Source organism: Cryptomeria japonica, chromosome 10 (assembly GCF_030272615.1).
Source record: "Cryptomeria japonica chromosome 10, Sugi_1.0, whole genome shotgun sequence".
NCBI classification, from domain to species: Eukaryota; Viridiplantae; Streptophyta; class Pinopsida; order Cupressales; family Cupressaceae; genus Cryptomeria; species Cryptomeria japonica.
Window position 1 is genome coordinate 88,899,706 of NC_081414.1, and position 26,093 is coordinate 88,925,798.

General features: G+C 37.8%; 2 protein-coding genes across 2 annotated transcripts; both read right to left on the reverse strand.

The window, feature by feature from the left end:
- Positions 1-415: 415 nt before the first annotated feature.
- Positions 416-2,089, reverse strand: LOC131031541 (phospholipase A1-Igamma1, chloroplastic). The gene has a single exon (XM_057962678.2). It carries the CDS (start codon positions 1,929-1,931, stop codon positions 459-461), a length of 1,473 nt encoding a protein of 490 aa, XP_057818661.2. The 5' UTR covers positions 1,932-2,089; the 3' UTR covers positions 416-458.
- Positions 2,090-23,732: 21,643 nt separating this feature from the next.
- On the reverse strand, positions 23,733-25,359 carry LOC131031546 (phospholipase A1-Igamma1, chloroplastic-like). Its single transcript, XM_057962683.2, has one exon. It carries the CDS (start codon positions 25,247-25,249, stop codon positions 23,774-23,776), a length of 1,476 nt encoding a protein of 491 aa, XP_057818666.2. The 5' UTR covers positions 25,250-25,359; the 3' UTR covers positions 23,733-23,773.
- Positions 25,360-26,093: the final 734 nt, after the last annotated feature.

Genomic DNA, 26,093 nt, shown 5'->3' on the forward strand with positions numbered 1-26,093 from the left:
AATATTCCAATTGTATAGCTTCATGACATCAACTTTATTTAAAATGCGAATTTGGCCATTGATCCGATATAGGTAGTTTTTTTTTAAATGTTATGACATCGAAGACTGTATTTCCAGACCTTCGCTCTACGATATTTTTTTGGCTGTTCGTCGTGGTATGAGCATCGTATAAAATACTAATAAGAGATCTGGTGTGGATTCAGGGGATGTTCAACTTCCGCTTAAAGGTACAAACATATTTAGACTTGTGATCGCGAAAGGTGCAATGAACAGCTTGGTGTCCGTAATACGTATACCATGTTTGGGTTTCTTAATGCTAAAACACCGTGCAAATAAAAGTATTTGGTCCGAGTAGAAGGTCCATTCCAAATTAATGTATAGAAGGGATGCTAATAAACAGTTTAAACTCTCGGGATATCAAAAACAGAGAATTAATTATCACACATAATCAAATATAATTAGACAAGGTGGGATTGAGTTCTTTGGGGTTGAACCCATCTGCCCTCGGAGTTTCTGACCATACCCTTGTTGTAGTCTTGTCTCCAGAACGGCGGGATATGTAAATGGTCTTGCAAGAAATCAGCTGCCTTGTTCACAAGAGCAGGATCCCGTCCAATCGCCAGGTAAAACCGCTCTTGGCGGCCGTGGTATCCGTCCAAGAGATGGAGATGCGCCTCCAAGTTGTGGAAGCACGACGGATCGCTTGTGGGTCGGAGGAAGGGGGATTTGGTGTGATCCAGCTGTAGCTCCACTCCCACATGGGAGTAGCTCCAGGGAAGCTTGTCGATCCAGTCTCTCAGTAATTGAAAATGCTCGTTAAACAGAATTCCGGGAACTTTTGGAACCCCGTCGTGGGCGTTAACCACTCGCAGGATTTTGACCCCCAGCTGCTCCAGTCGCTCCTTGAAGGCGGAGTTCCCCACCCGTGGGCCTGCGTAGGAGAAGACGGTGATGGGAATTTTCTCATTCTCATTCTCCTTGTCCTGGTTGATTCCCATCTCTGCAATGTCGTACGCGCTCAGCATTGCCAGGGCGCTGCCAAGGCTGTGGCCCGTGATTGTTATGCTCAGCTTTTCTCCCTTGTACATTTCGATCAGTCTTCTAACCTCCGCGTGTATTTGCTCCTGCGCGCTGGATTTGGCAAACCGGCTGTTTTTCTCAGAGGCGGTATACAGGTTCAGAAACCCTGACTCCACTTTGACACGGGGGTCGGGATGGTCAGAATGGAAACCCGCGGGTTTGAGGAAATCCATGAGATCTGCCAGCCACTCCAGACGAGTGACGGTGCCTCTCCAAGCGATCACGATATCGCGTCGCCCGAGTCTCTTTATTTCTTGCTCGTCCTCCGTCACGGCCACGAACCCCATCCAGTTGGCATGGTTGCTCCACAATTTCTCCCCCGCCCGAGATTTTTTGAAGAAATTGGGGAGATTGATGTTGGAGGTTGCGTAGAGGTGCTTTGTGATTTCGTAGCCGGTGTGAGAAAGGCCGAGATCTTGGAGCATGGTCCTGCGGTTGTACTTGCAGCTGCCGCAGTATTTGGAATAGGGATCGAAGTCAAAGGCGTCGTAGCACGCCTGAGCAAGCTCTCCGTATTTAATGAGCTCGCTGCGGAGGAGATGGTCCATTGGCTCCAGTAGGCCCTCCCAGTTATTTGAACCCTGCACCTCCCTCCACACATCGCTCAGCTTCCTTGCGCTCTTTCTCTTTTTGCTTATATCGTTGTGGTGGGAGTAGGGATAATCGTTAGGGCTCCCGCTGTTTTCCTTGTATTCCTTTTCCACTGTGGTCAACAGTTGTGTTGCAATTGGGGCTGTTGCTCTCTGTCTCTGTTTTTGTTGGTTGTTGGGTTTGCTTCTCATGCTCAGGCAAGGCACCTCCGGCACGATGCTGGTGCTGTGGTTCACAAGGTTACTCCTCAAATTCATCATCTTTTCAGCGTTTTCGCAACAAAAGTGCGCTTGAGTTTGAGAAAGCAAGGGCGAGAGAAGCAATTTAGAGAGGAGGAGGCAGCCCAGTGCCCACAGTGGAGTGTGCAAGAGAGAGAGGATGAAGGGCCATTTATAAGTCTGAGTTGGAGAAAGCAAAATAAAAATTCCAAACCCGCGGAGTATCTTTTTTACCAGACAATTCCTTGTAGTCAATGACCGCGTGAGAACTGAAATTAGAACGACGGCGTTGATTATAGAGGTCAGTCTCCGATTGTCCCTTTCTACCTCGTAAATTGTAGAAGAGTAGTCAAACGGTACATGAGATAAGCCTACACACCTGAAACTTCCTCGACCTTGCTAAAAAAAGTATTTGATTTAAAAAAATATTTGGAGCCCGTTATTCGGGAATTTCGAGGCAATTCCAAACCAGCACATGGATTAACCCTTTCCGAACTGATTGAGGTTGCAAAAATTTCCTTTGTTTGGAAAATTTTCAGAACCTTAAACAATTGCATTTAAAATTCTTTAATTCAGGTTTTCCATGCGAAACCCTTTGATGTTGTTGTTCTAGTGATCTTGGCATTCGGTGGTACCAATATTTAGTTGAAAATTATATGAATAGTTAATATTATTAATAATAGTAATAATAGTAATAATAGTTAATATTATTAATATTAATAATAATAGTGAAAATTTTGGTATATTATTTGCATACATTTATCGTGTACATGAATTCAATTTGTAAAGTTAAATTCAATGAAAAATGTATAAAAAACAAATGCAATGATTGTGGAAGTTTGAAGAATTTAAGAAGGTGTGGTTGGAGAGTGAATATAATAAATTGCTTGAACAAAAAATCTCCTCGTAGCTGGACGATTAACCATTTAATGTAGCAATGCTTTGAAATGATAACCAAATTTGAGGATATTAAAACATCACATGTTTTGAGGGAGGGTAATAGGCTAGCTGACCATGTGGCTAATCTAGGTGTGGTAAGAGATGATGAAAAGTGGTAGCAGGAAGGGGATTCCTTCCCATTCCAGTTGTGTGAGTTGGCGAGGAAGGACGCCGAAAATCTTTCATCGCTCGAACATTAATGATGATAGATCACACGTGTAGGGCTTTTCATAGAAAAGAGCAAAGGCGAGTTTCCAGATTGTTCCTATGGCTCTGTTTGTTTTGCGTCGGCCTAAAGTTTGGTTTTGGTGTTGTTCGAAAAAATCACAGAAAAAATATCATAATGGGCGGAGACAAAATCAGAATGGAGTCATCCTCGTGTGAGCTTTGGGAGAAGAATGAGGAGGTCTAGAGGGAAATTGTGGATGGGGGAATGGAGCCCTTTGTTCAAAAACTTCATGGACAAAATCATCAACTCACAGACTTATTTGTGAGTAATTGGGATAATAGGGTGTTGCGTGTGTATGGGGCAGAGTTTAGAATCGACAGATCTTTCATTGCCGAGATTTTGGGGCTCAGTATGGAGGGCAGAAAATTCTTCCGAGAAAGGAAGAACTTAGAAGAAGCCCTCTTTGTTTTCTGCGATAAATAAAGTGAAAGAAGAAGGGTTAAGAAGAACCCAGATGGCGGCTACAACCGGCTGGACCTTCAGAGTCTTTGGGCAGACATGGCGGAATTCATTATGAGGTATATTACCCTTGATGGTCGCTTTGTTAGCATTTTCAGTTACCATTTCACAATTCAAAACCATTTTAGGCATGACAAAAGAATTTCCATTCCGTTTTACTTGTTATCTTCTCTAGAGTTATCTATTAGTAAGCATGCTAAGAATGAGGATAACTCGATTCTTCATGAGGGTTTAATCATCCTAATCATAGAGTATGCAAAGGCCCATGAGGTCAAACCCTCCCCTGCTCTAAAAAACCCTAAGTCTTTAGCCATTCAGGAGGTGCATGATGTATCGAATACGAAGTTTGATGATGCAGAGGGCAGGAAGGCTATGGATTGGAATGATGTCTAGGTGTTGGACGATTCGGATTATAAAACCTCGGAGGATGAGGGACCCCTGAAAAAGACCACTCCTAGTACTAGCAGCAGTAGAAAAACCCCTCCTAGATGGGCTGCTAAAAAGAAAACCCCTGTTTCGTAGACCCACATTTTGGGCCAGCAAAATCGGAAAAAATAGAAGACTGAAAATAAGGCAATGAATCTTGATAAGGAGGATAACAAAATAAAACTCGACATCCCCCTCAATGTGGACCCCAACGAGACCAAAGATGATGAAAAGGATGTTGATATGCTCTTGTGGAAGTCACTGATGTATCAGGGAAAGTGTTTCCAATAGTTTTTTTGGGAAATCAATATTCTGAAAAAGTAGATTAAAGATCTCACTGTCACTTTCACTGAGATTCCTGCTCCAGATAAGATTGATGAACTCCTAAAGTTATCCCAACAAATTGTGAAAGATATCAAGATCATGAAGACTGAAGGCAAAAATCGATAGGCTGGAGAAAGAGATACAGAAACTGAAGAGTAAACTAAAGGGTTTGGTGGAGGTTAGCAAGGAAGCCATGCACAATAGTGTTAAGGGTATTAAGAGAGTCAATGAGGAAATTGCCTCGTAGAAGGAGAAGATGACCATAGCAGAGATATCCCCAGATATCAACTTGACTAAGATGAATCAGGAGGTGCAGGCATCCATGGGACCGTGTACCAGGACTAGGAGCAAACATCAGATGATAGGTAGTTCGAGGTTTATTATGGAGGAACTCCAGGAGATTAATAATAAAGCAATCTAGAAAAATGTTGAGCTTATGAAAGCTCTATCTTATCTTTTTATGCTATTGTGTCCTGTTTAGGTCTATTTTTTGTGGTTTTATGTTCTGAGGTGAATCCCCTATTTTTGTAGCTAGTTAGATTCTAATTTATGTGTTTTATTTTTTGTTGCATTTGGGTTTCCGGTCTCTGAAAAATTTGTTTATCTTAATAAAAAACTTTTACCATTTGAGAATTTGATAATTCAATGCAAGTTATGTGGAAGATATTTGAATATGGGAAAATACCAAACGAAGGTAGCAGCCGAATTCAATAAATTTGTGTTGAAACAGAGTGAATTACCTTACAATGAGTTTATGAATAAATTTTATAAAATGATATATCCACACATCCAACATTGCAATGGTGCAAGCTTCCAAGCTAAGCAATTTTGTCTCTAGAACTATACATTTTGTCCTCAAATTGAGATTGGGAGTCAATATTATCATTCTGAGCAAGTTGCAACCTTTTGTACAATTTTTCTATAGACATGTTGAGTTTCATGTCGATGGGGTACAAAGTACAATTATGAATGTATTATCATCAAGGAGGTTCAAATTTATATTAGTAATGATACGGGTCATGATAGGAGCTACGTAGCCCATTATTTTAGAATTTTTTTGAAGATATGAGATTATGCGGGACAAATGCTTCACAACATTGGATTTGGTTTGATAGATGTGGTGGTAAGTACAAATTGATTTCAAAATATAACTTTAATTAACTTGAAATCAATATTATCTACAATTTCAACAACAATTTTCACATAAAATAAATTCACATTCATTGGTTTCAAAAGAAATAGAAGAATGGGATTAAAACTAGGACATATAATCCTAGCATATGAATACTACCCTACAAAAAGATCTATTGAATAATAGAGAATAGGAATTGCCATTGAACCAAGTTACATATAAGTTGAGGGATAATGGTATTAAATGGTCCACAGTGGTCATGTGAGGGTGACAATGTTGGAAATATTTCATTAAAATTTTCAGTAAAGAATCTATAGGTAAGAATCCATGATCATTCTTCTAGAAATAGTTAAAGTATAGGGAAGAGTTGGTGGTTCATTATCTTGACAATAGAAGGCAACATATAGGTGGAGAACATAATGGACGAGGAATGTTATGAAAGATTAGTGAAGATACATGATTGTAGTATAAAGATCTAGTTCTAAGATAGTGAAATAAAGAAAGTTTCGGGATATAATGTTTATGATAAAGGCTAAGGTTTATCTTGCATATTCCAATCCTATATCCTTATTGGGATCCATAAAATATTTTATAGTATAAATATAAATTCAAATAAGTAGGAAAGATATAAAGCATGCATAAGACAATATGTGGACAACCTATGTTTAAGAAAGAAAGAAAAATGATCATATTAAAAGGTGATAGTACTTGAGGTTAAAACCTAGAAAGAATAGATTTAGAGTTGCAAGACATTGTTCAAGAAAATTAGAAGACTTACCACAAGTTTGAAAAAGATAACCTTAGAAAGTGACATACTCACTTTTCTAACAATCCTAGGTGTTTGATGTATAGACCAGAGTAAATAAATATAAATAAATCTCTAGGCGCAGGTGTTAGATGTATGGTAATAATGGATAGAGGTGAATAATTACAAATAATTGTTCTTAGTTATAGATTCGATGAATAAATAGTACTAATAGATGTCAAAAATTATTTCATCATGTTACAAGAAAATTAGACCTTTTTGAACAAATACATCAAAATTTTAAAATCAACTAGATTATAATTTAGTTTAGATCCAAACACTATTTTAAAATGAGAATTGTGGAATAATAAAGTATTGCTTCTATTTGACTCATATTTCATTCAACTATAAAGGTTAGCACTAGTTTATATAGTTTAGAAACATGGAAAATGAAGGTCATTTACCTTAATTGAAGAGGTTGAGATACATATGATTGAACATGGTATAGGAATGAATTTGACATGTTGAACTAAACCTACCTCATAAATTAATCTAATTTTGAAATTCAATATTTCAGATGTTTCAACTCACATTCTCAAGAAAGATGGTGTATGGGGACATTGTTAAGAAGCTCCCTTTAAAGAGGATCAATCTACTAAGATCAAACCAAGAACCAAAGACAATATATGTATGTATTTAATATATCTAGGACTATTAAGAAAGTAGATAGTGCAATTAGAGTGCACTTTATGATTCTCTCACGTGAATTTTCCTTGATGATAACTAAACATGCCTTCATAATTTGAAATACACCAGGTTGTATCCTTGCATACAATTGAAATTAATTTGCACAATCTTAAAAAAAGTAATAAAAGAAAACTAGGTTAAGCATTATAAGCTCTCAGTTATAGTCAAGTTGCTAGGTTTTGAAATTTTTTCTATGTAGTCATCTTTTGGTTATTATGTTTAAAGGAAAGGTTGTAGGATGGTTTATATTTGGCATGAAGAAGTTTTCAAGAAACCATATAAGGGTTTTGAATTTCATTGTACTAATATTAAAAATTAAAACTACAAATTATTTCTACCATTTAGAAGGAAGAATCTAGATATATTTTAAAGATTTTTCAACTTCTCTTATTAGAATTAAAAAACCCTATTTCAAATTTGACAACCAAAATTATAGATAATGAATAAAAAATAATATATATATTTTTAAAGATGTATGATACCTGGAAGAGAAGAGAAATTTAGTCAATTTGGTGGGCAGGAGGTTGATAGTAGCTTTTGGCTAAAAATGTTGCTTGACAGGTCTTGAAAAATGGTCGGGCCCCTAATTTTTAAATTTTTTATATTTAGAAAAGTTTGTCAAAATATTTTCATCTGAGTTGGTTTTGAATGAAACCTACTTAACCGAAAAGGTATTGTCATGTAGGCACCATCCATATGCCATGTGTTTTTGTCGAAACTATCTCCACCAGAAACAACTCAGTCAAAAACCTTTCATATAGTTTTTACTTATACCCTTCCATAAAGGAATTGAATAAATTAAGTACATTATTATTTAAGTTTAATTTTAATTATTAAATAAAATATCAAAGATAAAAAGAAAGAGTATAATGGACCTACAATGATGTTCTCTAATACAACTTTAAAAAATAATATTAATACACTCAAATATTTTTCAATGCCTTAGAATGCCCCTTGATAATTCTTATGTCATCCTTATATGAATGAGTGAATGTCTTAGATGCAAAAATCAAGAGAGTATGCACTAAGATTTCTCACATCAACTAATGATGTGGCTAATGAGTAATAATTTGAATTTTTTATCTTAAATGTTTAGGGTCTAGATTTGGAAGTGCATAAGTGATCAGTGTTAACTATCCACTCATAAATTTGATATAATGTGAGGAAAATAAATCTTTAAATATAAAACATGGTAAATAGGATTGAGATTTTGTTGCCCAAAGTTTTAAACACTTAAATTTTTAACTTTTGCATTGAATCCAATATCTGGATTGTCTAAAATGTGTACTTGTCAATATTTTTTATAGTGTGTTATAATGTGGTTTTAGCTCAAAGTCATCATCTCCAAACCCTGTCATGTATAAACTTATCATGTGTTGGTCAAAACTTGAAAATATTTCACTACCAGTTTTTTTAGAGCATTAGACAAAATATTATAAGCATGTTTTTCATATCCCGAGCATGGCATACGAGGCCCAAAGAGGCTCTTTTGGTTGGACCCCTCCATTGACCTGTCCCTTCATAAAGGAACTCTAGTAGTAGTCCTTCCTCCATACTAGGTAGAGTTTATTGAAAGAACACAACAATCAAATCTTTAGAGATAAAAATATTCAATAGGAATCTTTAGCCTAATCCATAATTAATCTCATCAAGGAGAATATGAAATGTTTGGAGAGTAAGAAGCATGCATGTTTGCCCTCGACTTTGGATTGGTTTATTGCAAGAAGTTGGGATATGGTTGATTTCCTCTCTCTTTTTAGTTCCCTTCCTATTGGGCATAGAAATACTATTAAATGGTCCCCACCTGACATTGGTAGTCTGAAATTAAACTTTGGTGGGTCATCTAAAGAGAACCCAGGTCAAGTGAGTGGAGGTGGGGTCATTAGGGATCAAAATGGAAACTTGGTGTTGGCCTATGTGGTTAACCTTGGCATTCAAAATTCTAGCTTTGTAGAGGTGGCGATGACTTATTATGAGATATCTACTACTAAGGACAAATGTTATCAAATAATTATTATTCAGGGTGACTCAAATAATGTCATCATGATGCTACAATGCAAAGAAATGTTAGGTTGGAGTACTAAAGACCTCATCACCAATCAACAATATTCATAGAATTGAAGCACCACTTTATGCTACACCCTTCTCTTCGTTCAATATTTACTCTACTTACCATTTTGAGCACCTCTCCCTTTTCCTCTACTCATTTTCAACCCCATTAGCTTTTGCTACATACTTCCACTCTCCTCCTCACTCAACTTTATGAATTCTCTCTATTTTTTATTTTTAATCTACCCCTCTTCCTTACACAAACACTTCCCATGTCTCTTTTATTTGTGGCGCTTATATCTCTTCATTGTTTCATTTAGTCTATCTCTCTAAAGTTTGTTGACTGTCCTATCCTGTATTTTCACTACTTTCTAATTTTTATGCATTAATTAAAATCTACAGTCATTTGCTTATTTCTTGCATCAAACAAAGTCAATTTCTCCTCCACTCCATCTTACCATTCATTCCTTTGGCGTTATCTTTGTTCTTTTCTCTCCATCTTCTGCTTACTATCTACCAGCTTCTTAATTCACTATAGACTTCTCTCATTATTATCTATATTGCCAATGTGTATGTCTTCCTGACACCCCTCCAAATTTTGATATGTTTAATGCACCTAAGATTAATACAATTAATATATGTATTTGTTTTTTATCTCTCTATTCATTTGCAATTTTGATCTTCCATCTTTCATGTATGAGAAGTGCCAGATATGTCAAAAATATTTTCATTTACTAGACATCCTTCCGCCTCTTGGATGATCCTACATCAAACTATCCTGATAGAAAGTTTGTGGGCATAGGCTCACAAAAATAGAGTTGAGTGATTGAACCATTCTTCTATATTGAATGCAATCTGCAACACACTCCATCACTGAAACAATTAAAACAAACTCAACTTTTCTTTCTCTTCTTCCAACATCTTATCAAAACAATTGTCCTTCACCTCTAACATTTTTTCTCTTTACTCATCTTTCTCCACATGGAATCAATTACATCATAATTCAATCTCCTCTACTAAATACTCTCTCCATTTCTCTCCTCTTTTGTGGGTTTTGACTTGTTGTCCTCGATTTTGGCGAGGCCAAAATCATGAGGCAGCCCTACGAAACTATTCGTTTTGTACCTCATGTCCTCTGAGAAAGGATAATTGACCTTGTTGATTAGTCACTTTTCGTTTTGCGTCTTTATGTTTAGTCATTTAGAAGTTATAGGTTTTCTTTGTTTTTACTAACACGTCGGGTTTTAAACCCTGACATGTCAGTTTGGTTGTGTCAGTACATCGGACTTTAAATTTCAATGTGGCGGTTTGCTTGGCTAGCAGGTCGGACTTTAAAGTCCAACTTGTAATTTTTCCTTTCCTGCTAACCTCTCATGTCAGGGTTTGAAACCCGAAATGAGAATTGTTTTATGCGCATGTCGGGCTTCAAAACCCGACATGATGATCGTTCTTTCCTAGGCTTACATGTCAGGTTTTGAAGCCTGACATTCAAGTCAGCCGATATGAAATACCCTCAGCTCACATGTCGGGGTTTGAAACCCAACATGTGAGGATGAAATACTCTCAACTAGCATGTCAGGTTTCAAACCCCGACATGCGAGCCTTACCTAAGTTCTTTCAACTAACAGATCGAGGTTTGAAACCCAACATGCTAGTAAGATTCAATCACTGACATGTCGGATTTTAAACCCCGGCCTATTAGTGACTTGTTTTCCTTTGAACCAGCAGGTCGGGTTTTAAACCTTGACCTGTCAGTGACTTATTTTCCTATGAACTAGCATGTTGGATTTTAAAATCCGACATGCCAGTTCCTCCACCTTGCAACTAGTAGGTCAGGTTTTAAACCCTGACCTGCCAATTTTAACGTTTTTCCCTTCGTGAGCCTTTCTCAACTAAGTTTTTCGTCTTGTTTGATTTTGGATCTCTAGTTTATCCTTTTGATGATGGATACTGATTATGGGCCTAACAAACATGTTCTCTGCAACATTTTTGCTAATGTCCAAGCCATCCGCGAGCAAGTCAAAGGCCTCTCCTAGTCACATAGATCCATCATTAGGCAAACTTGTATACAAAAAGATGAAGTACAAGTATGATAAGTACTTGAATATGTTCTCTAAAATCTCGGTGGACTCTAATGTGGTGGAGATCATAGATACTGAAATTGGACTTGTAGATATGAAAGAGTTTGAAGGAAGAGGCAAGAATAGTTGATATCCCTTGCTTCCTATATGGTTGGTTTAGAGTTGCTTGCCTCTTTGCTCAAGGATGGAAAGAAGCAGCATGTGAAGACCGGAGATGCTATATTCCATATCAAGTTCCATCACCCTGCCAGATGAAGTTGAGATGAAATCCATCTTGGCTAAATTTGAAGAATTTAAATCCAATGAGGAGGAGAAAGATGAATAAAGTGTCCCCTTTTTAACACTTAGTTTTTTCATGTAGATGCATTTTTAATGCAGTTGCATTTTTAGATGCTGTAAGTTTTCTCGCAGCTGCATGTTCCCTTTATGTTGTAGTTGTAGTCAAGTGGGACTGTGCAGTTGAATTAGTCAACTGTACCCACCTTTTTCTTCTTTTCTCTCCTATATATAGAAGAGCCTCATTCGTAATAATTTATTTTATTATGCTAAGCAAGACTCTGCCGAATTTTTGCCCCAACTAAGACTTTGAGCTTTTTGTTGTGAAGATTCAATCAAGTAAATAAAGAAAGCAATTCCATTTGATCTCAAACATTGATTTGTATCAAAGATTGTTTATATGAGTTAATGTTCCTATTTTCATTGCTTATATATGTTCTTTAATTCCTTGGTATTGGTGATATTGTTTAGGTGAGTAATAGAGCTTTCCAATTGTGATAAGTAGACTTTGTACTATTTTGCATATTTGGGAAATTTTTTGATGTTAAGTGATTAGTGGTAGGCATTGTATTTCTGCTATTACTTGTAGTTTTAAGGGATTGGGAAATTATACTTGAAGACTTTGAGCTGCAAGTTAAATTTCTTATCATTTGTAATTATTAGCTTAGTTAGAATTACATTCAAGAAAGACTTTGTGCTTCCTGATTGTAAGTTTAGTTTGTTCATATCTTTAAGTATCAAAAGTGATAGAGAATTGTAACAAAGTGGAGGGAGAATACATAAAATCTGCAAAAAAAAGAGTTATATACCCAAAACTTACCCACAGATTTAGTTTCTTGTTAATTAGAGAAGAAATTTCAAAGGGAACCTCCCCTTGCTGAGAGGAGAGATTAATTTCTTAACATAGCTGTGTGTGAATTATATATATTTTCATTGGTGCACTAGTGACAAAATATTCACTCAACAATTTTTTGGTGACTCTGTTGGGGATACGATATGCATCCAAAAGCCTCATGCTTTTGGTTGAAGTATACCGGTATCGTATTCATTGTAATTCCTTTCATTATAATTTATCAAAATTTCACCAAGGACATGTAAAATGGCTGCTCAAGGTCCTTGGGGGAATGTTTTTGGTCTGTTGAACCTGACTCTACCCTTACATGTTCTTCCTGATGGTTCGTGAAAGAACTTTCCCAATTTTTTGGGTGATGGTGCTCAACATCCTGATGAACACATCACTGCATTTTATATTGTGTGTGGTGTTTTACGAGTTGAGCATGAAGATGTATCTATAAGGTTGTTTATTAAAACTTTGCAAGGTGCAACTGCTGATTGGTTCTATCATCTTCCAAATAATTCTATCATAGATTGGGCTAGCCTCCAAACAAGGTTTGAGGCAAGGTTCAAACCTGCAGAAGATGAGCATGCGCTCTTGGCATAATTGATTCAAATGAATATAAGGAACCACAAGAGCTCATGCGGGAATTTGTTGCTAAACTCAACAAGTTGCATAACCGCATCTCGATTGCTTCTCAGCCTACTACTGCAAATTTGAAGTGCTTCTTCATCAATGCTTAGTCACCTAAGGTGAGTTTCTTGTTGATAAGAGCAGTTCCAAGAGACCTTGTAGCTCCAAAAACCTTAGCAGTTGAGGTTGAAGATGATCTTATCCTTGCGAGCAAGACAAAGATAGAGCCAAATGGGTCCAAAGAAAACTCTTCTTTGGGATCATGGTCTACCAAGAGAGCAGATACCATGGTGTAGAGGTTGGCTAATGAGTTTCTTGCCCTCAAAAAGCAAATAGCTCAAGGTGTATTTTCTTCCCCTTATGAAGACATTCCTAGGAGGCCATATCCAAATACTACTCCTAGTTATGCAACTAGAAATCAAGACAAGATTCTTTTGCCACCAGAAGAGCTTACACTTGACGAACCACCAAAAAATGCAGCAGTGGAGGACTCTAAATCAGAATAAAGTGATCTTGCTGGTCTATTCCAAGAGGAGGAAGAAGACATAGCTGGCGACTCTCAAATCTAGTTTATGCAGTTCCAGAAAGCTATTGAACAAAAAGAAAAGACCATGCTAGGTATAATGGAGGAGGACAATCACATCATGAGAAGTGAAAATGTGAACATGCAAGAAGATTCCAGCCAAGTTGAAATGAATGCTTTCATGCTCCAAGGTCATGAAATTGGACGTATCTTGCATAAGAGACCTACCCCAGAAATTGATGAAGACTGTGTTTTGTTCAAGTCTTTTTGATGATTCTCTCCAATCAGAAGTTGGTAAACATCCTACTAAGGAATACAATGCAATCATGTTTTCATCTGAATCACATGAAGAAGATCATTTCGTTCAGCATGAGGTTGTTATGGTTGAAACCCAGTTGTTCAAGTTGCAACTAGTAAGAAGAATTCAGTCTTTGTACGATCAATAGGATGTCCAATCAGACATCTTTCTTGGTTGAAGGCTAATGGAAAGCCAGAGGAACCACTTGTACATGAGCTTGAGGATATACTTGAGAAAGAAGCCAAACAAGTACATTCAACTAAGCAAGAGTGGTCTGGTTTCAAAACTCCAATTTGGGGTAGCAACACATATGATTCATACCAAGAGGAAGGTGAATTTGTTCATCTTTTCCAAGGAGTGTTGCATCAAGTTCTAGTACCCTTGTTCATGCTCTGTTGGCTTGATGATGATTGTAATGTATTCATCACTTGTTGTCATTGATGAAACACTCTTACACACACATATGATTACATTGACTAACAGTGTAACTTCATTGGTTTACATTGTTAACTGGTATGTTTAAGGTCTATCTCTAGCTGGTACTCTGTGTCAAACAGTATGTGACTAAGAGATAACCTGTGGTTACATGAAGTCGGCATCAAAATGAAGATGAAGATGAAGATGAAGATCAAGCAGAAGATTCCAGGACAATGGTTCACATGTTTTGTTCGAACTGGTATTTACTGTTCTAATCGGTATCCATTTTTGTGATGAGTTACTAGCACCGTTTTCTTGGCGGTCATTTTTTGTGATGAGTTATGTTTAACTGTCTAGATACACTGCACCTAGGAAATTGTGTTCCTATGGCTGACATAAGATTTGTATGTCTATTTAAAGACATCTTAGTGAATCATTTAGAAGAGAGAGAATTGACATAGAAGAGGAGATTATGCGAATATTGATATGCATAAAGAGTGAAATCTTTTGTTGAAGAACGATAAGTGTTAAGATGAAGAGCAATGTTGAATGTACTTAGAATGATCTGATCAAGCAAGTCTTGTGCTACTCAAAACAGATCAAACCTTTCTTGTTGTTTTATAATCATTACAACAGAATCAAATCCCCTAACCGAGTAAGCTCTAACAAGCTTCATTGTATAAATCCTCTAACAAGGTGTTCCATTAGTTTGGATTCTCAAATCCTCCAACGAGGTTACTCTCAACAGGGTAGTACTCTTAACAGAGTATAAGCTTCTAATCAAGCTTAGGATCTCTAACAAGATTTGCTCCTAGCAGAGCACTTTGTAAGACCTTAACCGGTCAGTTATCTATTACTCCAGATAATTAACTTGTGAGTTCCATCTCACCGTGGTTTTTACCTATTTGGGTTTTCCAAGTATAAACACTTGTGTTATGGTGGATGTTCTACTTTATGTGGATGTTGTTATTTCATTTTGAATAGCATGTATTTTGTTTAAATGCTTGGTTAAGTTCATCTACCGATTATTGTTTGAAGTTGTGTTTGTTTTGGTGTCACTAATTCACCCCCGCCCCCCCCCTCTCAATGCTTTTCAAGTCCGTCATGCTCCATCTATACAATGTTGCTTATGATCATGCAAGGCATTCCAAGCTACTGAAGAAACACAACTATTTTGGATTTCATTTAGGAAGGTTTCAATTGTCAGTCAGTTTAGGATAGGTTAGTTTTCTTTTCAATAAGTGCAGTTGCACAAGCTTGAGTCTTGTTTTCAGTTATATCATCATTCTTGTCATCTATGTCTTTTTGTCACCTGACTCTATAGCCCAATGGATACAGCCACTCAGAGTTCTGGATTCTACAAGCTTCAAGTGGTGTAGCTTGTTCCCCAATTAGAGCCACCTATTGTCCTTGATTTTAGCATGGTCAAAATCGTGAGGCAGCCCTACGAAACTGCTCTGTTTCATACCTCACGTCCTCCGGGAAAGGCTAACTGACCTTGTCGATTAGTCGCTTTTCGTTTTGCATCTTCATGTTCAGTCGTTTAAAAGTTATAGGTTTTCTTTGTTTTTACTGACATGTCGGGTTTTAAACCTCGACATGTCAGTTTGGTTATGTCAGCACATCGGATTTTAAAGTCCAATGTGTCGGTCTGCTTGGCTAGCAGGTTGGACTTTAAAGTTTGACTGGCAGTTTTTCTTTTCCTGCTAACCTCTCATGTCGGGGTTCGAAACCCGAAATGAGAATTTTTTTATGCGCATGTTGGGCTTCAAAACCCGACATGATGATCGTTCTTCCTTGGACTTACATGCCGAGTTTTGAAGCCCGACATGCAAATCGCCGATATGAAACACCCTCAGCTCACATGTCAGGGTTTGAAACCCGACATGTGAGGATTCAATACCCTCAACTAGCATGTCGGGTTTCAAACCCTGACATGCGAGCCTTTCCTAAGTTCTTTCAACTAGCAGGTCAGGGTTGGAAACCCGACATGCTAGTAAGATTCGGTCATTGATATGTTGGGTTTTAAACCCCAACCTATCAGTGACTTGTTTTCCTTTGAACCAACAGGTTGGGTTTTAAACCCTGACCTGTCAATTCGGTTTCATTGGCAGGTCAGATTTTAAACCCTGACCTGTCAGTGGCTTGTTTTCCTATGAACCAACAGGTCAGGTTTTAAACCCCGACCTGTCAATTTGGTCTCATTGGCAAGTCGGGTTTTAAACCTTGACCTGTCAGTGCCTTGTTTTCCTATGAACTAGCATGTCGGGTTTTAAAACCTGACATGCCAGTTCCTCCACCTTGCAACTAGCAGGTCAGGGCCAGTTTTAACATTTTTCCGTTCATGAGCCTTTTTCAACTAATTTTTTTGTCTTGTTTCATTTTGGATCTCTAGTTTGTCCTTCTGATGATGCATACTGATTATGGGCCTAACAAACATGTTCTTTGCAACATTTTTGCAAATATCCAATCCATCCGCGACCAAGTCGAAGGCCTCTCCCACTCACATAGATCCATCACCAGGTTGTTGGCCATTTGGTGGAATTGATTATGTGTTGCATTGATGTTTTGTCATTGATGCCAACACTAGCTATTTGGATGCTTTACCGGCACTCTTTTGGTCTCGATAGGTTGACTGGATTTTGGTTGTTTTGGATCCGGCATGATCCGGTAGGCTCCAGTATAGTTTGGTGATGGAATTGGCTTGTTCATGATACTCATGCTCATATTTGGTCAGTTGGTTTTGGTCTGGTGATCGGATGCTATCCTGCTTACTTAGAAGGTTAGTTTCTAGTTTCGATGAGGGTTTCACCAGCAGAGCTTTTGATGAAGATCTTTGATGAATTACATAAGTGGTGTTGGTGCAGCCTCTAGTGGAGTTTCAGGATGTTGTTGGTGATCATGTTCGAGACTTGGCAGATGGAGATCATTGTTGTAGCATGTAGACCTATACTGGGTCTCGGTTGATCTAGGTTATGGACCAGCTTTAATGTAACTTGTGGATTGGACCTCTCGATGTGTTTTCGGGATGTCTTATGTGTTGGATATTATTTGTTTGGTCTAAGGCCAACATGGTTTGTAATTATGTAATTGGTTTATTATCTAGTGGCCGACCTAATTGTTTATGGTCAAGGGTTTGTATATATAGATGTAAGATCTCATTGTAGATCATCATGGTTATGTTAGAGGTCATGGTCAAGGAATGTAATGCACGAATAATGTAATATCATTCAGGTAGAGGATTTGGTCGATCATTAGAGATCGAATTGGGTTTATATAAGAGGATTCAGTCCTCTGGTATTGAGCTTAGCTAAAACTATACTTAGGCATAGGAGATGTTATCTTTTGCAGTTCAACACTTTTTTGGATTGTAGTCTAGATTTCTATGTAATCAATGAGGCTCCTTTTGTTATGAGCAGTGTGCTCTAGGTTGTTTGCCTTCCTACAAGTGCAAGCCCCTCAATTGTGATTCACATACTTACTGCATAAGTATTATCTGACTATGGGTAGGCTTCCCATAGTAGTTTTTCCCTTTACCGAGTTTTCCACGTATAAATCTTGGTGTCATGTGGATGGTTTTTAGTCTGTGATTATTGTTTATGCTTAATTGGTTTAATTGCTATTCTGGTATTAATGTTTTGGGTTCCGGTATTATATTTTTAAACCGCTAATAGTTCCAATAATCTGTGACAACTGATGCACCACCCCCCCCCCCCTCCGAGTTGTCTTCCGGTTATTTGAACTGTCTAACATAGGAAAACTTGTATACAAAATATGAAGTACAAGTACGATAAGTACTTGAATATGTTCTCTGAAATCTCGGTGGACTCTAATGTGGCAGATATCAGAGATACTGAAATTGGGCATGTAGATATGAAGGAGTTTTAAGAAAGAGGAAAGAATAGTTGATATCCCTTGCTTCCTATATGGTTGGTTTAGAGTTTCTTGCCTCTTTACTCAAGGATGGAAAGAAGTAACATGTGAAGACCGGAGATGCTATATTCCAGATCAATGCCATATCAAGTTCCATCGCCTTGCCAGATGAAGTTGAGATGAAATCCATCTTGGCTAAATTTGAAGAATTTAAATCCAATGAGGAGGAGAAAGATGAATAAAGTGTCCCCTTTTTAGCACTTATTTTTTTCATGTAGATGCATTTTTAGATGTTGTAAATTTTCTTGCAGTTGCATGTTCCATTATGTTGTAGTTGTAGTCAAGTGGGACTGTGCAGTTGAATTAGTCAACTACGCCCACCTTTTTCTCCTTTTCTCTCCTATATATAGGAGAGCCTCATTCATAAATATTTATCTTTTATTATGCTAAGCAAGACCATGCTGAATTTTTGCCCCAACTAAGACTTTGAGCTTTTTGTTGTGAAGATTCAATCAAGTAAATAAAGAAAGCAATTCCATTTGATCTCAAACTTTGAGTTGTATCAAAGATTGTTTATATGATTTAATGTTCCTATGTTCATTGCTTATATATGTTCTTTAATTCCTTGGTATTGGTGATATTGTTTATGTGAGTAATAGAGCTTTCCAATTGTGATAAGTAGACTTTGTACTATTTGCATATTTGAGAAATTTTTTGATGTTAAGTGATTAGTGGTAGGCTTTGTATTTGTAGCGTCCTAAAATTGCGACACTTGCAATTTCGACCGCATTTGGGTCTTCACGATGGCGACGCAACACGCAACCTGAATGGAGACCCCGAAACCTGATTATGACACTGAAAACTGCATTTTCTTGCACCCTGGCCTCAACCTCCTTTGCACCCTACTGTCCTGGGAGGTGGGACCAGAGCGCCCAGCGCCCTGGTCCCCCAGGACCATGGCGCCCAGTGCCCTGGTCCCTGGGTCCTATTTTGGGCCCGGTCTCTTTTGGACTTCGGGTCTTTATGTTTGCAAATTGGAAAATTATCTTTCCTGGTCGGCCTAAGGTCGGGAAAATCAGTCTATCAGCCCTAAATGACAAGTATATAAACTACATTTTCCTCTTTCATTGGATATGATGGAAAAAGCGTGGAAACTATACTCAAGCATTCAAGCATTCAAGCATTCCTTCAAGTAATTGATCATTTCAAGTCTCCATTCAAGGCTAAGTGTTGCATTCAAGACAAGGATTCAACCATTGAAGAGGAGATCACATGTTACTACATACAACATACAACAAACAACAACATCTATACCTTCGCACATAAGGATACAAACATCCTTACAACAAGGTATTAGTACTTGTTTTACATTACATACATTTACATTTACAGCATTTCTCATTTCTTGGTTAATTCCAAAACCGGGTTTTGACCTAAAGGCAAACCCCTAATCCCTAACCCCCCAATCGTCTTCGCTTTTCTGTGTGTAGGTTGCAGGTACGCGGCTGAAATTGAAGATCTGGAATCCTTGTGCAGAGACGAACAGATCCCCCTTCGTTTCGCGAATTTTTCGGAGGACCGTGGCGCCGGGCGCCATCGTCTCGACAACTTTTGCTCAAATTTGCAGGACAGCGCCTTATCGACATTTTACTGCTAATTCCAGGTCCGCAGCTTCATCCTATATCCCTATCTCAGTTTATAAGTGAATCTTGGTCACTTTCTATGCATTCCTAGCTTAATTCTTCTATCAACATTCTTTACAAAAGAGGGTAGCCTTGCTGTCTTAATGCTTGAAACGCATTTAGCATCCAATCTTGCATTGTGTGGGATTGGATCTTGTGGGTTTCAACCCCTCTTTTGAATGTAAAGTCTCTCCCTTAAGTGAAAACCATCAACCCTAGCGACATCCCTTCTCTCTCCTTGGAGTTGGAAGAGGGGAGAGCAACTAGGGTTCGATTGCGATTTTCCGCTTTACAGTATTGCTTCTATTACTTGTATTTTTAAGGGATTGGGAAATTATACTTGAAGACTTTGAGCTGCAAGTTAAATTTCATATCATTTGTAATCATTAGCTTAGTTAGAATTACATTCAAGAAAGACTTTGTGCTTCTTGATTGTAAGTTTAGTTTGTTCATTTCTTTAAGTATCAAAAGTGATAGAGAATTGTAACAAAGTGGAGGGAGAATACATAAACTCTAAAAAAGAGAGTTATATGCCCAAAACTTACCCACAAATTTTAGTTTCTTGTTAATTAGAGAAGAAATTTCAAAGGGAACCTCCCCTTGCTGAGAGGAGAGATTAATTTCTCAACCTAGCTATGTGTGAATTATATATTTTGTTATTGGTACGCTAGTGAAAAAATATTCACCCAACATGACTCACCACAAACGAACCACCTCCACCAAATCTCACTTATAGCATCCTCTTTTGTACAAACATACAATATGTCTATATCAATCGACAACTACAAAATTCATTTTTTCCTTCCTTGTATTCACTTTCACTAATTTCTTCTTATCCATTTCTTCTATATGTATATCTAGATCAACTTTCTCACCATAAAATGTAGAAAAATAAAAAATTTACCACTTCATTCTTTGCTTGTCCAACATCTTCTTCTTCACCCTTTACTGCAATGTTCATCGTCTCACCTTCAATGGAATTTTTTGCTAACCCCTCTTCGGGTTCATCTATGAATTCTCCTTCTAAAAATTTGTCAATGTTATTCATCTCTTCATTCCATTGAATTTTACTCTCCTCATTGTCCACTTGTTTTTCAAACCTAGGGTCTTCTAACTCTATCATCTCAGCTTCTTTGTTTGTTGCAACCTCTTCAACTGTTGCAATCTCATTCTTCTCTTCTTCATTTTTCACAACTGTTGTACTTCTCATCTTCATTGTTCTCTTTTATGCCTTCCAACAGACATGTCTCTACTACAAACTCATTATTATCTACTTCTTTTTCATTTCCTGCAATCACAACATTATTAGGAAAATAATTTCTTTCTAAGATATCCATCCTAATTTCAATCTTTTTCAATTCTTCATGGAGTTTCCATTTCTCCACTTCATCCCAATATTCTTCCCAAAATTCAGATTATCATGGGTCCCCTCATGACCCACCTCATCCTCCTCTTCCTAGAAGACATCTTCTCACTTTTTGATTTGCACTTCTATAATCTACACATATATTTGTTAGAGCCAATGTCCTCTGCAATCATAGGTAATCCTTGCAACAAATTTACTTACTATCCTCTACCCTACCAAGACTTTGGAAGATGCTCCTCTCAAGACTTCCTCTACCCACTTTCCTTCCATGGAGAAAGTATACACACCTTCTACCCAACTTTATTTCTACTAGAGGATAGCCCACACACCTCACACACAATTCAAATGTGGAATTGTTAAGAATCAAAATTTTCCTCACACACTTCACCAATGAGTAACAAGATTTTCTTTGATTTATATCTTCAATGAGCCTTTTATCTAGCTCCGATACCAATTGATGTAGAAAAAAAATGAGAAACCTTTTTAGATTGCCCAACCTCCCATCCACAACTCAAATGTGAGCCAAAACAACTTTGTTAATCCAGTTTCATATGAACTCAAATCTACATCAAATAACTCCAATTAAATTTTTAATTCATGCATTAGTAGCAATTCATCTTCTACATGCTATTCCTCTTCTTAACAACATACATAAATAATCAAGAACATTTTGGAAACTAACATTGAAATTGTTCACAATCCAAATCATCAATAAATGCAATTGTTTCTTATGTTCACCAAAAAAAACTATTTTATTTTAAATATTCAAATAGAAACATTACAAACTCATTTTGTAATTTTCTTTTATTTTTTTCTTGCTCCTCTCACTCATATTTGATTTTAAATCTGCAAAATTAAATTATTTTGTGTCATTTTTCATCATTGACTTTTTTGTTTTAACATAGTTACTTCTCTTTGTTTTTATATCTCTATGCTTGTAGGAAGCTCTTTTCTTTCTTCTCTTATTTGCAACTTTTCATTAATTCAAATCTGCAATCTTCATAGAATTGAAGCACCACTTTCTACGACACCCTTATCCTCTTTCAATCTTTAATTTACTTATCATTTTGAGCACCTTTCCCTTTTCCTCTACTCATTTCCCACACCCTTTGGCCCCTTTGGCTTTTGCTGCGTACCTCCACTCTCCTTCACTCAGCTCTATGAACTTTCTCTATTTCTAATTTTTTAATCTACCCCTCATCCTTGTGCAACCACTTCTCATGTCTCTTTTATTTGTGGCGCTTACCTCTCTTCATATTTTCATTTTCTCTATCTCTAAACTCTCTTGAGCGCCCTCTCCTCTATTTTCACTCATTTCTAAATTTTGTACATTAAATTAAAATCTGCACTCATTTGTTAATTGCTTGCATCAAACAAACTCAATCTCTCCTCCACTCCATCTTACCATGCATTCCTTTGGCATTGTCTTTGTGTCTTTTCTTTCTGTCTTGTGCCTACTATTTGCCACGTTCTTAACTCGTTGCAGACTTCTCTCTTTATTATCTACAATGCCAATGAGTATGTCTTCTCAACGCCCCTCCAAATTCTTATCTCCTCAATGCACCTAAGATTATACAATTAATATATGTATTTATTTGTTTTAAGCATTACAATTTTAAGTATGTTTCTATAACATGTCATTATAAGTATTGTGAATTTTAAAATAAAAATCTTAATTACAAATAATTATTATAATATTAATTTTGATACAAATACCCTTTCCTTAAGTAATTACATATGAATAAAATTTAAATTCAATTAATGATATCTCTTGATATATTTTACATATATTTCTTTAAAGATAGATACACGAGTATTATACTACTATTTTATTATATTATATAGTTATATATTATATATTTAAAATAATATATAAATATTTTTTTGTTTTTATATATATTTATGAAGAATATTAATGTACTTATTTTGTAAAAAGAATATAATAAAAATTAAAAAAAATAATAAAATATATTTTTTGTTTTTCATATATTTAAGTATCACAAACACATCAAATTAAATGCTTCTAGTTTTAAGTGTAGCATAACTTCACCAAAATCAAATATTTTTATATTAAATAATTTAAATATATGTATTATATAAAATATCATTTTCAAAATGTCTATTTTTTTTTCGATGGAGGTCCAAACCTGCAAGCACGACAGCCAGCAAGGGCATGAAGCCCGCGAGCTGCCAGCCCAGCGAGGGCCTTCACAAAGTATTTTTTGCCACCCGATACGGGGGCACGAGCCAATAGGCTGAACCTCTTTGGCTAAGAGCCAAAGACTGAGGGGTATCCATTCCGCCAAATTTCCCTGGGGCACGATCCCGACCTCATCCCTTATGATAGCAACTCATATAGATAGTTAAAATGCGTCATCCCTTATTTTCGAAAAGATACATATTCCAATTGTATAGCTTCATGACAGCAACTTTGGTTAAAATGCGAATTTGCCCATTGATCCGATATAGGTAGTTTTATGACATCGAAGACTGTATTTCCAGACCTTGGCTCTACGATTTTTTTTTCGGTGCCCATAAACGCTGTTCGTCGTGGTATGGGCATCGTATAAATACTAATAATAGATCCGGTGTGGATTCATGGGATGTTCAACTTCCGCTTAAATTTAAAGCTACCCAGAACATATTTAGACCTGTGATCGGAATAGGTGCAATGAACAGCTTTACCATGTTTGGGTTTCTTAATGCTAAAACACCGCGCGTGCAAATAAAAACTATTTGATCTGAGTAGAAGGCCCATTCCAAATTCATGTATAGAAGGGATGCTAATAAACAGTTTAAACTCTCGGGATATCAAAAACAGAGATTTAATGATCACACATAATCATACAATTAGACAAGGTGGGATTGGGTTCTTTGGGGTTGAACCCATCTGCCCTCGGAGTTTCTGACCATGCCCTTGTTGTGGTCTTGTCTCCAGAACGGCGGGATATGTAAATGGTCTTGCAAGAAATCAGCTGCCTTGTTCACAAGAGCAGGATCTCGTCCACTCGCCAGGTAAAACCGCTCTTGGCTGCCGTGGTATCCGTCCAAGAGATGGAGATGCGCCTCCAAGTTATGGAAGCAGGACGGATCGCTTGTGGGTCGGAGGAAGGGGGATTTGGTGTGATCCAGCTGCAGCTCCACTCCCACATGGGAGTAGCTCCAGGGAAGCTTGTCGATCAAGTCTCTCAGTAATTGAAAATGCTCGTTAAACAGAATTCCGGGAACTTTTGGAACCCCGTCGTGGGCGTTAACCACTCGCAGGATTTTGACCCCCAGCTGGTCCAGGCGCTCTTTGAAGGCGGAGTTTCCCACCCGTGGACCTGCGTAGGAGAAGACCGTGATGGGAATTTTCTCATTCTCATTCTCCTTCTCCTTGTCCTGGTTGATTCCCATCTCAGCAATGTCGTACGCGCTCAACATTGCGAGGGCGCTCCCAAGGCTGTGGCCCGTTATTGTTATGCTTAGTTTTTCTCCCCTATACATTTCGATCAGTCTTCTGACCTCCGCGTGTATTTGCTCCTGTGCGCTGGATTTGGCGAACCGGCAGTTTTTCTCGCAGGCGGTGTACAGGTTTAGAAACCCTGACTCAACTTTGACACGGGGATCGGGATGGTCAGAATGGAAACCCGCGGGTTTGAGGAAATCCATGAGATCCGCCAGCCATTCCAGACGAGTGACGGTGCCTCTCCAAGCGATCACGATATCGCGCCGCCCGAGTCTCTTTATTTCCTGCTCGTCCTCCGCCACGGCCACGAACCCCATCCAGTTTGCATGGTTGCTCCACAATTTCTCCCCCGCCCGTGACTTTTTGAAGAAATTGGGAAGATTGATGTTGGAGGTTGCGAAGAGATACTTTGTGATTTCGTATCCGGTGTGAGAAAGGCCGAGATCTTGGAGCATGGTTCTGCGGTTGTACTTGCAGCTGCCACAGTATTTGGAGTAGTGATCGAAATCAAAGGCGTCGTAGCAGGCCTGGGCAAGCTCTCCGTATTTGATGAGCTCGCTGCGGAGGAGATGGTCCATTGGCTCCAGCAGGCCCTCCCAGTTATTCGAGCCCTGCACCTCCCTCCACACATCGCTCAATTTCCTTGCGCTCGTTCTCTTTGTGTTCATCTCCTTGTGCTCGAGGTGGGGATAATCGTTAGGGCTCCTGCTCTTTTCCTTGTATTCTTTATTCACTGTGGTCAATACTTGTGTTGCACTCGAAGCTGATGCTCTCTGTCTCTGGTTGTTGCGTTTGCTTCTCATACTCAAGCAAGGCACCTCCGGCACGAGGGTGGTGCTGTGGCTCACAATTCCGAGGTTACTCCTCAAATTCATCATCTTTTCAGCGTATTTGCAACAAAAATGCGCTTGAGTTTGAGAAAGCAAGGGCAAGAGAAGCAATTTAGAGAGAAGAAGCCGCCCAGAGCCCAGACTGGAGTGTGCGAGAGAGAGTGGATGAAGGCCCATTTATAAGTCTGAGTTTGGCAAAGCAAAATAAAAATTCTAAACCCGCGGAGTATCTTTTTCACCAGAGAATTCCTTGAAGTCAATGACCGCGTAAAGTGTATAGGTCAGTCTATTAAAGCGCCGATTGTCGCTTTCTACCTCGTAAATGGGAGAAGAGTGGTCAAACGGTGCATCATTGCTTCCAACTTCCTCGTCCTTTCTAATAAAAGTGTTTGGAGCCCGCTAGGTGTTTGGGAATTTCGGGGCAATTCCAAATTAGTATTTTCCTTGGATGGTCAAGATTCGACCCCCACGTTTTAAATGCTCCGGTGTCATCATCACATGGATTACCTAAACCGGAACGGATTAATATAGGAAAATTCCTAGTGTGGAAAATTTTCAGAACCTTAAAAGAATTCCAATAAAGCTCTTTAATTCATGTTTCTTTTACGGTGGAAACCTTTCATGATGTTGTTCTAGTGATCTTGACTTCCGACGTTGGATGGGTGTAATAAGTCTGATAGAAATCCATATGAATACATTTAAATTTATAAATGGAAAAGATAGTTAACATTATAACTAGTATTTGCAAGGAAGTGTAATGGTTAGGCAATAATAAAATATATGTTAAATGATGTATAAATGATGTATTGGATGAGAATACAATAAGATATATTATTTTATCTAGTAATTTTATTATATAAAATAATATTTAGAAATGAATATATTAGCTTAT

Coding starts and splice junctions, on each gene's coding strand:
- LOC131031541 (XM_057962678.2), bottom strand. CDS start 1,931: ATGATGAATTTGAGGAGTAACCTTGTGAACCACAGCACCAGCATCGTG.
- LOC131031546 (XM_057962683.2), bottom strand. CDS start 25,249: ATGATGAATTTGAGGAGTAACCTCGGAATTGTGAGCCACAGCACCACC.